Below are 15,968 nucleotides of genomic sequence, written 5' to 3'. Positions count from 1 at the left end.
TTGTGCACATATATCTAACTTTACCAAGAGAAAAAGATGTCAAATATATATTTTGTGCATTATGCATTAGTAATCTCTGAAAAATATTCATCAGCATAATATATTAAACAGGTTTCTATCCTCCAAACTTTTCCAAGTTCTAATGAAAGGTAAGAGTAACATTAAAGTTGACCAAGAAATCTTTCTAGAAATTTTAAAAATTGGCTTATTTTTATTGCCTTCAAAATTCTCACATTTTGCTTGTATTCACAGAGCCAAGTTCAACAATCATGAAGGAAATTTTTCAAAAGTTAATTAACTTAGAGTTCAAAATGTAGATAGACTCATAGCTCACTCTAGTCCAGAATCTCTTTTTTTCGATTAACTCGTTAGCTGTCTGCATGGACACACGTTATTCGTAAAGATGAAACTTCAAAGTTAAACTACTTAAAAACCCATGCAAAGAGAATAAAAGTATTAAGACTCCATGACTACGTAAAATGATAGAATGCAATTTCAGCATGGATTGTTACCACACATACATTTGATATTACAGAAGCTCAGAGAATTACTTAAGTTGCGTAATTATAGGGATTATACTCACAAAAATGGTACATAATCTGAGCTGAGCATCCTGAGTAACAAATACCTCAAGACTGGGGGCTTCCCTGATAGTTCAGCTGGCAAAGGATCCTCCTACAATGCAGGAGACCTGGGTCCAATCCCTGGGTTGGGAAGATCCCCTGGAGGAGGGCATGGCAACCCACTTCAGTAGTCTTGCCTGGAGAATCCCCACGGACAGAGGAGCCTGGCGGGCTGCAGCCCATGGGGTCGAAAAGAGTCGGACATGACTGAGTGACTGAGAGCAGCACGGGATTTTTCAGAGGGAGAAACAGACAAGAGGCAAATGAAGCCACAGTTTCTAGTTTGAGTGACAATGAGAATGACACATAGGACAGAGGAGGCATCACAGTCTAGGAAGGGAGAATGATGAGGAGTTAACAAGGCTTTAATGGGTTCACCTAGAAATAACTACCAAGTATAACACTCCATTTAAAGGGAAAGCTGCTTTCTCAATTCCAAAATAATTGAGTTAGAATAAAATTCCTTCAAAGAAAAAAACACCAAAAACAAACAAACAAAAAGCAGAAAAACTGGTTGGTTTTAAATTTAAGGCTGCTTATTTAGTTGATGTTTCATTATAATGCTGTAACAGAAATTTTACTTTAAAGCCTACACGCTGACACAATTCTTTCTCTGGGTCTGGAATCTGATCCACTGTATGCCAGAAAAAGACCCATGTCTTTCCCTACACCTCTGTACTTTTTACATCATCCTGCCAAAGAAGGGTTACAAACTGTTCAGACCCCTTTCCACAGGAAGGGTTCAAATGAATCCTGCACACATTTCTCTTCCATTATCTCCTGACAAAGACCTGTTTTTAGCTACTTTAGAAAATCAAACCTATCCACCTTGAGTCTTTTCAGTGATCAGCAGGGGCTCTCAAATGTGGGAGAGACACAAATGACACCTTTTATAGGACCCAGCGGTCTCATTTTAGTATCTAGTGATAAGCGTAACTCAGAGAAGGCAATGGCACCCCACTCCAGTTCTCTTGCCTGGAAAATCCCAGGGACGGCGGAGTCTGGTGGGCTGCTGTCCATGGGGTCACACAGAGTCGGACACGACTGACGAGACTTAGCAGCAGCAGCAGCAGCAGCAATAAGCATAACTAACATAATTTGTTTTCCAGGTCACAATTTATTGTTTTTAAAACTGAGCCATAATTTTCATAAAAAGTTATCAGCTCTGCCTTAGGGAATACGAAGGCTTGTCCACAACACTTTTTATATTGTTGGGATGAAAGAGTTCTGTATCATTCACAGCAACAAAACACAGAACTTGCTGGAGATTTTGCTTAACAACTTAACACTGTATTTATTTTGGATAAGAGGCATGTTATGACTAAAACGAAAATTTGATAGTATACTATTAAGAGAGAATTCCAATAATAATAGGGCAGCAGTACCAAAATTCTATTTTGGTAGAAATAGAAATCCTATTTCAAAATCCTATTTCCAATATTGATAACAGGTTTCTTATTTTCAAAGAATGCATTATGCTAATTATTCATTCTTTTTTCACAGATGCAAACCAAAGTTAATATTTAAGTATCTCTTTCAAAATGTTAGGGGAGGTAACGTATTTATTTTTATCAAACTGCTTGTAAACTGTTTAATCTTCAATCATTTGTTATTTGTTTTCTTAATTTGATGAAACAGAAATAGTATGACTAACATCATACTTATACCATCATAGTTATACCATAAGTATAAGTATTAGAAGCAAAATACAATTTTAAAATCATATATTAAATTAACTTAATAAGTAAGAATTAATTATATATACCTGAGCCCAGATATTTTATGTATTTAAGAAAAATGTGCCATTTCTCAAAGGAACACAGCATGGTACAGTGGGAAGTTCCCCAAGTAAATGTTAGAAATTCTGGACTCTGAAACTAATTTGGACATCACTTAGACTTTGACTTTCAGTCTTAAAAAAGTAGAGAGAAAAATGCATTCTTATCTTCCCTATTGTGTAGGGTTGATATATATTGATCATTATAAATGCTGAAGTATTTTGAGTATCAAGGACTCAATGGACACAAATAATTCTTCCCTGCACTGAAAGAATGAATCACCTCCTCCTTTTCTATCTAGAAACAATAACGCTATTTGACAATGTTACGGAACTTACAGTGTACTTGTGGCAAAATAATTTGTGACTATGTCTAGCTATACAGTTAACTTGAAGTTCCTTTTATTTCTAATAGAAAAACTAAATTTTCATTGACTTTAACATCAATGAAAAATATGTTCAGACATAACTGTCAATAAACCACAGCATCACATTGTTCAGTTCAGTCGCTCAGTCGTGTCCGACTCTTTGCGACCCCATGAACCGCAGCACGCCAGGCCTCCCTGTCCATCACCAACTCCCAGAGTCCACTCAGACTCATGTCCATCGAGTGGGTGATGCCATCTAACCATCTCATCCTCTGGCGTCCCCTTCTCCTCCTGCGTTCAATCTTTCCCAGCATCAGGGTCTTTTCTAATGAGTCAGTTCTTTGCATCAGGTGGCCAAAGTATTGGAACTTCAACTTCAATATCAGTCCTTCCAATGAACACCCAGGACTGATCTCCTTTAGGATGAACTGGTTGGATCACATTGTTATTGACAATTATTAATAATAACAAGGCAAATATTTTGATGAATACAGAATATCATGAAAAAATCACAGAATACAAAATAACACTTTATTCTTTTTGTTTATCAGTGTTTCAACAATTACTATATTATTTTACTCTCAATTTTTAAATAATGATTTTTATACCTTGCTCACATGCACATAATTTATTTTCCCCCCACTGAAGAAAAAAACAACCAAATATCCACAAACTTGTCTACCAGTTTTTTTAACTGTTTACCAGTTTTTTAACTGGTAAGTTGCTTTTCAAATGTTGCTCCTTTGGTTAACTTCTGTCTTACTGTCTCTGCTTTTTCTCCTTTTACCCTCTGAAAAAATGGAATCTTTGGAAAATCTTTATATTCATTATTAGAATTCTTTCGTGTTTTCTTTTCCTCTCCCATTGAAAAGGACCTTGGTAACTAAGGCACATTCTTCTTTGTGTTATAACACTGATCATGTTTTGCTACAAGATGTATTGTACTACTCAAGCTGTTTTCTATATTTCTCTAATTTGTATCTTTCACTCAGAACATAACATGAAGCAGAGATAATAAAGTTTCAATAAGGAATCAAGTATAAAATCAGTTGTGTTTGCTATATGATAAAAGCTGTATTTGTTCTGCTTTCTTTTAAGACAGATACAATATTTTATACTTTTGTGTTTTTATCATAACTAGTCCTCAGTTGAAACAGTTATAAATACATAATAGTGTGTTCTTAATAAGTATTGGTTTTTAGCATAGAAATATCCTTAAGATATGATCTGCTGAACTGTCATTAAAATGAGTCACCAGTCTGGATGAAACCAGACTCACCAAGATGATTACTTGTCTTATTTTTATGCTTCGTCTTTTAACTTTTCCTCTGCCAAAACTAACATCTTATTTATTTGGGGGATGTTTTTACTGAGATAATGGTATCAATTATTTCTCCAAAATCATCGTTTTATAAAATCCAAGAATATCTATACTGAGTCTGTTGCATTGATATGACTGTGCAAGTTAGAACTTATAAGCTCATTAGCATTATAATACTTATTCAAGATTTGTTCATTCTCTATACGTTCAGGTGTTTATTGGTCTCAGAAACCAGAATATGTACTACATTATTCTTGATGCCGTCTTGTTTAGGAATTATCCTACTGTGAATTTCCATAGAAATTGCTTGTGGCAAATGTTGACTTGTGTCTTCCAGATGCTTTTCCTTTCCCCGCTGCCACTGATGCCCCTGGCATGTCTCATGACGACTGTCATAGTCCATACTGAGGAGTTGTGTGATCGACCCCCCCCAAAAAAAAAAAAATCACAGTGGCATTTTGACCTGGTTTATCTTTTCAAATTGGATTCTGTGAATGACTTGCTAAAACACATGTGGATTACTAGATCTACTATGAAATATCTATGTCGTTGGCCCTTTCACACTCTGTTTTCTTAACAAGTTGTGGGAACGGGCTATAAGAGTGGATTTTAAGCGACAACTTAATTGCTGCAATTAAGTTCCTTTGAAGAAGAGACTACGTTTTTTGAATCTCCACATGCCTCTTTCACAGATAAAATGCCCAGGAGAAAGTAATTGATTGAATAAATAAATGAACAAATGATTGCTAAAAAAAATAAATAAAATAGAAAATATTATTAAAGAGTAGAAATAATCTTTGTTACTAAAAGATTGAAAGCACAGACTTTTCAGTGAAAACTTTTCCCTTGATTTTGCTAGTGTGAGAACTGTCACTAACAGAAAGCTAGTAAACTATTAGCTGGCTCTCTGACTCTTTCCCCATCGAAAACAGAGCTCTGATTTGCTCTGCTTCTCATTTTCCTTGGTTTCAACATTTCGACTTTGGTCAATTTCAAGCTACTGTGATGACATCATGTGGGGAAAGAGATGTGCACACTCCGCTTCCTCCAGCCGTACAAGCCAGCTCCGGCGCATCACGGATCACCATTCTTATAGTGGCTTCCACTGCACATCTGTTTTAACTCCCACTGTTGGTATTTTCTTTCCTATTTGGAAAATGTATTCCTAAACTCCAGGTAAGTAAACTTAACTTTGTGGTTTTTTTTTTTTAATGAAATCTCAAGGGAGTTCAGAGTTAAAGTAGAGCTTAATAGATTCTTTGGATCTACTAAGTTCCAAAGAAATGCACACGAGACAAACCATTCCACTGGTGGCTGGTGAAGCTCACTTAGAGTTCTTCAGACTACTTAGTTTGGCTCAAGAACTGAGACGGAGAGAATGCAGGTGCCCTTGACTTACTCGATTGTGTTTCGATCCACTTTTCCTGTCATGTTAATGCCGTAGAACTGCTGCATGGCAGCTAAGGCGGACTGCATGGTCTCCGCAGAGCGCAGCACCGACATCCTGGGGTCACTCGGTGGAAGGTAGCCGTACTTCTGTAACCAAACCTGCAATAACAAGCACAGGAACTTTTAGGTCAATCGCACCATTTTACAGTATTTTTATGACTATCAGTTTATGTCTCTAGGTGACTTTAAACTTTATTTCCTCTTTAAGGGCATATCTTATTTAATTGCTTTGTCTTTATTAGCTTTAGGCTATTTTTCATAATTCAGTGCTTGTTACAGATCTAACAGATCCAAAACTCTAAATGTAAAGAAAAAGATTAACCATTTGTCACAAAATTATATTATATAAGGTACTATGGTGGAGAAGACTCTTGAGAGTCCCTTGGACTGCAAGGAGATCCAACCAGTCCATTCTGAAGATCAGCCCTGGGATTTCTTTGGAAGGGATAATGCTAAAGCTGAAACTCCAGTACTTTGGCCACCTCATGTGAAGAGTTGACTCATTGGAAAAGACTCTGATGCTGGGAGGGATTGGGGGCAGGAGGAGAAGGGGACGACAGAGGATGAGATGGCTGGATGGCATCACTGACTTGATGGACGTGAGTCTGAGTGAACTCCGGGAGGTGGTGATGGACAGGGAGGCCTGGTGTGCTGCGGTTCATGGGGTCGCAAAGAGTTGGACATGACTGAGCGACTGAACTGAACTGAACAGTAGATACTGGATAAAATCACAGAGAAGATCATTTCTGCCCTCGAGGAACTCAAGTTCCCAAAAATGAAGATATTTTTTCAACAGTATGACCCCCCACTGAGACGTCTTTGCCGGAAGCGGAAATTAACGTACATGTGCCACATCTAAAGTGTCACTTTCCTGACCAATCAGAGCACTGACCACAGCTCCATAGCATCACCACCTGTGGCCAATTATTCTATAATGCCATTTGGGGTATGAATTCTATGCAACTGGTCTAGCCAAATGTAACTAGATATCTTCAGGAACAGAGGACAGTGTCTCATGTAAAGGATATCCTTTCACTTATTCACTGTGGTTCACCTCAAACCAAATCAAGCAAGTGACCAAGCTTTTCATATACAGGTGAAATCAGACGATTTTGTTAAGAATATCTGGCCCTTTCCTTAAGGATTTCCTTATTCTAACTCTGCTCTTCTAAGGAAGAGAGGTTTAGGGGGATAGGGAGAGGAAGATGTCGGTGTTGAGCCTAGTCTTGATTATAGCCAAAAATCGGAGTCATTTCAGGTTAGATTTTTTTTAAATAACCAAAACATGGGTTATTTGAAGGGGCTGGGGAGTATCTCTACCACGGAGCAGATGGTTTCTAGCCTTACAATTCTGTGCGTTCATTTTAAATGCACAATTATATGTCCAGCCCGTATCTTATCCCATTGTCTCTTATTTCAATCTTCCATAGAGCTCTAAGATTTCTTAAAGTGCAGTGAACTAGCTGTCAAATGCAGAAAGGCCAAGTAATTCTGACTTCGAAACAGAATAAAAGTTTCTCTATTGAATGGAAGATATTCACCAGTATGTGTTTCCCCTCATACCTGAGTCTACTCATCATACAAATAATATTCCTATGAAATTGCGACTTTCCCCCAATACCTGAGACAATTCCATTATGACCTTATAACTAAAACACAAAAATGCTATTTTCTCACTGAACATAAACAGCAATTATAGAAGTTAAATTTCACCAAAAGAGCCTTAACATGTAAAATATAAGGTGGACTCTTTTGTTGTATGTCCAAGAAATCAACCCCCCAAAATACAGTACAACCCCTTGAAAATAAGATAAAACTTTATTCTAAAACTAATAAATTAGCAAATGCATCACTGTCAGGAAGGTTTATTGTTGAAACTCCATCTAGTAGATTCATCTACCACATAGTGAAAACATGTGAAGACACTCTTCTCATCTAACCTATAGTGAATAGGCTGCCAGGGAAGACACATATTTAGTATCCTAGTCAACTGAAATAGTGCAGTCTGAAACAGACCTTTTTTCCTCCTGAATAAAGGAGAAAGATTTCACTGGCAAGATATTATTTGCTAGGAAATTCAATATGATTGCCATGCAATTTCACCCAAATTAGAAGATTCCATCGTGCTTTTTAACAGTAACATGCACAAATATTCTGAAATTGAACTCTTTATTTCCACATAACACTTTGTTTGCATCCATTCCTTATTCGCTATAGAGCTGATGTTGCTAGGTTACACATGGGTGCTAAGCTACTGGCAATCATGTTTATGAGAACTGCAAAAAGAAAATTGTTAATAAGTCCTATGATTTATATATAAATAGAGAAACTATAAAATGTATAAATTTAAGTCCACAGTGAAAAACAGCATGTTCTAAAATATACATATTTGATTTATGACTTAGCCTTTCAAACAAATGAGTTAGAATTACATAAAAAAATGAATGATTATATTTCTCCAAGTTTTATATCATATCATTCATCACAAAAGGCTTTTTTTCCAAATGAATGAGATGTGAACAAATGTATTTAATTGTAAAATATCAGAAAGGCTAGATCTACCATTTTATGATCCTGACTAACAAACCAAAACCATCACCCAATAAGATGATGGGTCACTTTGAGTTGACCTGACCATTTTTATTATCATTGTTGTATGTTAGTCAAGAAATCTTCTCTGACATCAACAGCTGACCAGGAGTAATTCTCAATTGAAATTTGCAATGCATCTCCCCACAAAAGAGTGGAAAATCAAGCATGATTATACTTGGTATCATATTAGAGTATGAAACCAGCAAGCTCTCAATAATATTTCTTATTGAAGCAAAACATGCTGTAGACAACCCTACTCCAGGTCAAGTTAAAAAGCAAGTGACTAAATCTACAATTACTTTCAAGTATATACTTTATCTTGTGTGCTTATCTACATACATAATATTCAAAATGGAAAATATAGATGAAAAGAAGTACATGCTTAATTTTTTTTAATCACCAAGGGAGTAACTTCTCTTGAGTTCACTTTTGCTTTACATTATTTCAATTAAGCTGTTGAAACCACAGCATTCTGAGAGTCTGATCATTTTTGGTATGATAGGGAAAAGGTCTGTACAAAATAGTCCTAAACAGTAAGAAGCTAATGTTCTCTGGATAAGAATAATTTGGTCAACATGGTGATGCAAAACTAGCCAAATAAATGCTGAACTGTACACTCAGCATCAAGGGTAGGAAAGCTCTCTGGCCAAAATTTACAGTGCTTTGTCAACACTGATACTTGTCACCAATGAATTAAGATCAGGTTCAAATAGTGAAGATCAGGAATAAACACTGACGTGAACTCATCATATAAGCATAGGAGTTTCTGGTATAAGTAAACTCATTTTCCTCTTATAGAATAAAACCTGCTTGTAGTACAAATAAAGCAAGATAGGTGGACCAGCATGTCATCATTCTGCAATAGTGAATGGGAAACTGGGATACAATATAAGTGACATAGGAAACAACCTTCATTCATAACTTTTTTGCCTTCTACTAAATTATAATCTCTTATTTGATTAAGAAAAACCAAATCTACAAAGCAAAACTTGAAGGTATGCCCTGTGCTACCAAGACTATTCTATAGACATCCGTCCTCATATATTGGTATTTGAAATATATTCCTATTTTCAATATTAAAAACATATTGCTTCTCCTGGTTGATTGAAAATCAATTTGATCTATAATTGTTTGTGCCTCGATGCCTTTTTCAGTGTTTTCAAATGCACATACTGGATAATCGAGGAAAATTTTCTTCGTGGGTGTGCATTTGGGGGAAATGATAGTGAACTTGTACGGTTGATGTGTATAAAGTCACCAGCATAATTTTTGTTCAGCAAGTCATATTAAACTTTATGATTACTGACTTGTCTGAGCTCTTGAAATTTCTCCTAATGAAATTAGGATCTGTCCTTGGAATGAGCAAGACTGAAAATGCAAGTGAGATTTAAGTAGTCAGAATTGTGAGGAAAGACAAACTACAGGAGATTCAGAATCATATACTGCTTGACTATTCCCCAAATCCCAAAACAAAAAGGGAGGATGTAAAACGTGGCAGTCAGTTTTTATTTTATTTTGCTCAAGGGATTGGCATGTGTATTCGAGAGCATAGAAAAAGTGTTGAGACAAAGGTTTCTCTGAGGGAAAACTTGACTCCTTTTACAGTCTGGGATTCAGCCTATCTCATTACCACCAGAACAACCAACTACAGAACTTCAACTGGTTCAACACAATTTAAGCTTGAATTACATTCTCCCTGTATTACTAATATATTCAAATACCTTGCCGTCTTGGAGACAAAACCAATTTCCTCACTTAGTGATTATCTAAATGGAGGTACAACCAGAAGAAGTCTGTTTTTTTGCAGAGCAAGAAGATATATCAGGCAATAAAAGACAAAACCTTTACTGTTAAGTCAATAGATTTTGCCATTACTAGATTGTGATATAAAGAAGGAGGAGCAGGCACTCAATGTTTCAGTAAACTCTTTAAGAAAGAATGTCTTTGTCGCTAATATATAGTGTAATCATATAGTGAAAATCTATATTAGTTGATTCAGCTATGCATATCCATATAGCAAGGTGGTACCTTGGTGAAATATGGCTTTAAGTAGTAATAACAACAGAAAGGACACATGAATGGTTCTTATGACTAATGGAAAATGTAAGAGAGCACTTCTAGAATATATACCCTTATTTCATCTCTGAGGCCAGTAATGAAATCTAGAGAAATAAATCTTGATCCAGCTGTTGAGACTAATACATTTTATTATTGTTGTTTGAAGTCACATTCCAATTTTTGCAACCCCATAGACCGTAGCATGCCAGCCTCCTCTGTCCTCCACCATCTCCAGGACTTTGCTCAAATTCATGTCCATTGAGTTGGTGATGCTATCTAACCATCTCATCCTCTGTGCCCCCTCTCCTTTTGCCTTCAATTTTTCTTAGCTTCAGACTTTTTGCCAATGAGATGGCTCTTCGCAACATGTGGCCAAGGTATTGGAACTTCAGCTTCAGCATCAGTCCTTCCAATGCATATTCAGGGTTGATTTCCCATAGAACTCACTGGTTGGATCTCATGCTGTCCAAAGGACACTCAAGAGTCTTCTCCACCACCATAATTCCAAAGCATCAATTCTTTGATGCTAATCCTTTTTAATAGTTGAGCTCTCATATTCGGACATGTTGTAGTTCAGTCACTCAGTCGTATCAGACTCTTTGTGACTCTGTGGACTGCAGCACCCCAGGCTTTCCTTTCCTTCACTATTTCCCAGAGTTTCCTCAACCTCATGTCCATTGAGTCGGTGATGCTATCCAACCATCACCAAATGGAAAAACCATAGCTTTGATTATACAGACCTTTGTTGGGAAAGTGATATCTTTGACTTTTAATATGCTGTCTAGATTTGCCATAGCTTTCTTTGCACAGAGTAAGTGTCCTTTAATTTAATGGCTGTAGTCACCATCTGCAGTGATTTTGGAGCCCAAGAAAAACAAATCTGTCACTGCTTCCACTATCTCCCCTTCTATATGCCTTGAAGTGATGGAACCAGATGCCAGAATCTTAGTTTTTTAATTGCTAAGCTTTAAGCCAGTTTTTTTTTTGTTTTTTTTTTTTTTTTTCTCTCTCTCCTCTTTTAACCCTCATCAAAAGGCTCTTTAGTTCCTCTTCACTTTCTGCCATTAGAGTGCTACCATCAGCATACCTGAGGTTGGTGATATTTCTCTCAGCAATCTTGATTCCATCTTATGCTTCATCCAGCCTGGCAATTCGCATGATGTGCTCTGCATATAAGTTAAATAAGCAGGGTGACAATACACAACCCTGTATATACTTGTACATACTCCTTTCCCAATTTGGAATCAGTCTGTTGTTTCATGTCTGGTTCTAACGGTCCCTTCTTGACCCACATATAGGTTTCTCAAGAGACAGGTAAGGTGGTCTTGTATATCCATCTATGGCTTTGAGAATTTTTCAAAGTTTGTTGTGATCCACACAGTAAAAAAGGCTTTAGTGTAGTCAATGAGGCAAAAGTAAATGGTTTTCTGGAATTCACTTGCTTTCTCTGTGATCCAACAAATGTTGGCACTTTGATCTCTGGTTCCCCTGTCTTTCTAAATCCATATTTTGTATCTGAAAGTTCTAGATTCATGTACTGCTGAAACCTAGCCAAAGGATTTTGAGCATAACCTTTCTAGAAATGTGATCTGAGCACAATTTTAGGATAGTTTGAACATTTTTGCCATTGCCTTTCTTTGGGATTGAAATAAAAACTGACCTTTCCAGTCCTGTGGCGACTGCTGAGTGTTCCAAATTTTCTGACATACAGAGTGCAACACTTTTACAGCATCAACTTTTAGGATTTTAAATAGCTCAGCTATAATCTGTCACCTCCATTAGCTTTGTTCATAGTAATGCTTCCTAAGGCCCACTTGACTTCACGCTCCAGGATATCTGGCTCTAGGTGAGTGACCATACCAACGTGGTTATCCAGGTTGTTAAGACTGTTTTTGTACAGTTTTTCTGTGTATTCTTGCCACTTCATTTTAACCTCTTCTGCTTCTGTTGTCCTTACTGTTTCTGTCCTTTATTGTGCCCATCCTTGCATGAAATGTTCCCTTGATACTTCAATTTTCCTAAAGATTTTCAGTCTTTCCCTTTCTATTGCTTTCCTCTATTTATTTGCATTGCTCATTTAAGAAGGCCTTCTTATCTCTCCTTGCTATTCTCTGGAACTCTGCATTCCGTTGAGTTTAATCTTTCTCTTTTCACCTTGCTTGCTTTTTCCTTCTCTTCTCCCCTTGGCTACTTGTAAAGCCTTCTCAGGCAACCACTTCGCCTTCTTGCGTTTGTTTTTCTTTGGCACGGTGTTGGTCACTGCCTCCTGTACAGTGTTAAACCTCCATCCACAGTTTGTCAGGCATTCTGTCTACTAGATCTAATGCCTTGAATCTATTTGTCACCTCCATTGTATAATCATAAGCGATTTATTTTAGGTCGTACCTGAATGGTCTAGTGGTTTTCCCCATTTTCTTCAATTTAAGCCTGAATTTTGCAATAAGGAGCCAATGATGTCCAGGTCTTGTTTTTGCTGACTGCATAGAGCTTCTCCATCTTTGGTTATAAGGAACATAATCAATCTGATTTCTGTATTGATCATCTAGTGATGTTCATGTGTAGAGTCTTTTCTGTGGTTGCAAAAGGGTGTTTCCTATGACCAGCATGTTCACTTGACAAAACTGTTAGCCTTCACCCTGCTTCATTTTGTACTCCAAGGCCAAACTTGCCTGTTATGCCAGGTACCTCTTGACCTCCTACTTTTGCCTTCCTATCCCCTGTGATAATACGGATGTCTTTTTTTGGTGTTAGTTCTAGTAGGTGCTGTAGGTCTTCACAGACATGGTCAACTTTGGCTTCATCTGTATCCATGGGTAAGCACAGATTTGGATGTTGAATTGTTTGCCTTAGAAATGAACCAAGACCATGCTGTCCTTTTTGAGACTGCACCCAAGTACTGTATTTCAGGCTCTAGTTAACTACGAGGGGCTACTCCATTTCTTCTAAGGGATTCTTGTCCTCAGTAATAGATACAATGCTCAGCTGAATTAAATTCGCCCATTCCCATCCACTTCAGTTCACTGAGCCCTAAGATGTCCGTGTGCAATCTTGACATCTGGTTGACCATCTCCACTATACCTAGATTGGTGGAACTAACATTCCAGGTTCTTACGCACTATAGTTCTTTACGTCAGCAGACTTTATTTCCACCACCACACACATCCACGGCTGAGTGTCATCTCCGCTTCGGCCCAGCCACTTCATCTTACTGGTGCTACGAGTAAGCACCCTCTGCTCTTCCCCAGTAGTGTATCGGACACCTTCCAAGCCGGAGAGTTCATCTTCTAGCATCGTATCTTTTTGCCTTTTCATACTGTCCACGGGCATCACCAATTCAATGGACAGGCACTTGGGCAAACTCTGAGACATAGTGAGGGACATGGAGGCCTGGCATGCTGCAGTCCAGGGGCTGTAAGGATTCAGACACGACTTGGGGACTGAACAACAACAACAGCTGTCCGTGGGGTTCTCCAGGCAAGAATACTAGAGTGGGTTACCCTTTCCTTTTCCAGAGAATCACATTTTGTCTAACTCTTCAGTATGACCTATTTGTCTTGTGTGACCCTGCATGGCATGGCTCATAGCTTCATTGATTTATGCAAACCCCTGCCGCGACAAAGTAATGATCCCTGAAGGTGTTTATCAATGCCCTCGTATAAAATTAAGATATTGCTACTCAGTTACTAGAGTGAGTCACAAAGGCAATAGCCATATTAAAACTTCCTCACTGACAAGCCTCAACATGCAGGAAGAACACATTAAAGTGATGCACAGATAACCTAACCTTCTTCTCTGAAAAAAATTAAATGATTAAACCATTAAATTTATTAGGGCATGAAAGGATGTATTTTAGATATTACAGACATTAGTGGAGAGGAAGCAAAGGGAGGTAGATTTAGAGTTTTATTTAAACCTGAAAACTCACTTTGCCAGTCCATATTCCTAGTTGTGACAGTTATTTCAGGTATAGTTTTCATTTCGGCTAATGTTTGGTATGGTCAAATGCAAGTTTCACATACCCAGTGATTAAACGATCTCAGTTACAGTATTTAGTATGGAAGAACATGGAAAAGGATGATATGTATATTTTTATAATAACACTTCCACTTATATAATTATATATATATATATATATTTGATTATACTGGGACATACAGTTTAAAAGTTACTGGCTTCATGTTAAATTTAATATTTTTACTAATAAAATATTTAAACTATTCTGATATAATTAATGCTGCTGCTGCTAAGTCGCTTCAGTCGTGTCCAACTGTCTGCGACCCCATAGACAGAAGCCCACCAGGCTCCCCCCTCCCTGGGATTCTCCACCCAAGAACACCGGAATGGGTTGCCATTTCCTTCTCCTATGCATGAAAGTGAAAAGTGAAAGTGAAGTCGCTCAGTCGTGTCCAACTCTTAGTGACCCCATGGACTGCAGCCCAGCAGGCTCCTCCGTCTATGGGATTTTCCAAGCAAGAGTACTGGAGTGGGGTGCCATCACCTTCTCCAGATATAATTAACAGAGTTTCTTAATAAAATGCAACTGAAAGAATGCACTTTTAATAGGTAAGTTCTTAATATTGTCAAGTTAGTTTCCATTTTCCAATATGAGACTTCTAACAGTTAAATTCTGTTATTAACCAAAATAAGCAATAAAATCTGATCATCCCTTATCTTTTTCGATCATCAGCAAAATTATTTAAATTTGAGGACATTTTCCACTGATATTTCATATATTTACTGAGTATAAAGAATGGTAGAATATAGAACCAGGATTTTCTATTCTGAAAAGTGGATATAGAAAAGTGGATATAAATATGAATTATAGCTACCTATTAGCCCAAAAGTGCTTCCCTGGTGGCTCAGTGGTAAAGAATCTGCCTGCAATGCAGGAGACTGACTCAAGAGATACAGATTTGACCTCAGGGATGGGAAGGTCCCCTGGAGGAGGGCATGGCAATCCACTCCAGTATTCTTGCCTGGAGAATCCCACAAACTGAGGAGCCTGGCAGGCTACAGTCCATAGGATCACAAAGAGTCAGATATGACTGAAGCAACTGAACACATAAACCAAAAAGTTTTGTGAGAATAATAACTCAGAATAGGTCAAACTGAAAATTCTTAGGGTAAGCTAATGAGGCAGAAATTAGCTGCCTTGGTAAAAAAAAACCTCTTGGAGGGCTGGGTCAGATCAGATCAGATCAGATCAGTCACTCAGTCATGTCCGACTCTTTGCAACCCCATGAATCGCAGCACGCTAGGCCTCCTTGTCCATCACCAACTCCTGGAGTTCACTCAGACTCATGTCCATCGAGTCAGTGATGCCATCCAGCCATCTCATCCTCTGTCGTCCCCTTCTCCTCTTGCCCACAATCCCTCCCAGCATCAGAGTCTTTTCCAATGAGTCAACTCTTTGCATGAGGTGGCCAAAGTACTGGAGTTTCAGCTTTAGCATCATCCCTTCCAAAGAAATCCCAGGGCTGATCTCCTTCAGAATGGACTGGTTGGATCTCCTTGCAGTCCCAGGGACTCTCAAGAGTCTTCTCCAACACCACAGTTCAAAAGCATCAATTCTTCGGCACTCAGCCTTCTTCCCAGTCCACCTCTCACAACCATACATGACCACAGGAAAACCCATAGCCTTGACTAGACAAACCTTTGTTGGCAAAGTAATGTCTCTGCTTTTGAATATGCTATCTAGGTTGGTCATAACTTTCCTTCCAAGGAGTAAGTGTCTTTTAATTTCATGGCTGCAGTCACCATCTGCAGTGATTTTGGAGCCC

At 38.0% G+C, this 15,968-nt stretch overlaps 1 protein-coding gene across 2 annotated transcripts in view; it reads right to left on the bottom strand.

Annotated features, from left to right (window-relative positions):
* The window catches only part of MMP16 (matrix metallopeptidase 16 (membrane-inserted)), a 406,901-nt gene that overhangs the window by 202,265 nt on the left and 188,668 nt on the right, over positions 1 to 15,968 (bottom strand). For both annotated transcript variants that reach the window (XM_010862117.1, XM_010862127.1), the window contains exon 2: positions 5,489 to 5,637. In XM_010862117.1, coding sequence (XP_010860419.1) covers positions 5,489 to 5,637 — 149 coding nt within the window. The remainder of the gene's footprint in view (positions 1 to 5,488; positions 5,638 to 15,968) is intronic.

Source organism: Bison bison, unplaced genomic scaffold (genome assembly GCF_000754665.1).
Source record: "Bison bison bison isolate TAMUID 2011002044 unplaced genomic scaffold, Bison_UMD1.0 scf7180017858048, whole genome shotgun sequence".
NCBI lineage: Eukaryota > Metazoa > Chordata > Mammalia > Artiodactyla > Bovidae > Bison > Bison bison.
The sequence above is the reverse complement of the archived record's forward strand: the minus strand, read 5'-3'. Positions and strand labels throughout refer to the sequence as shown.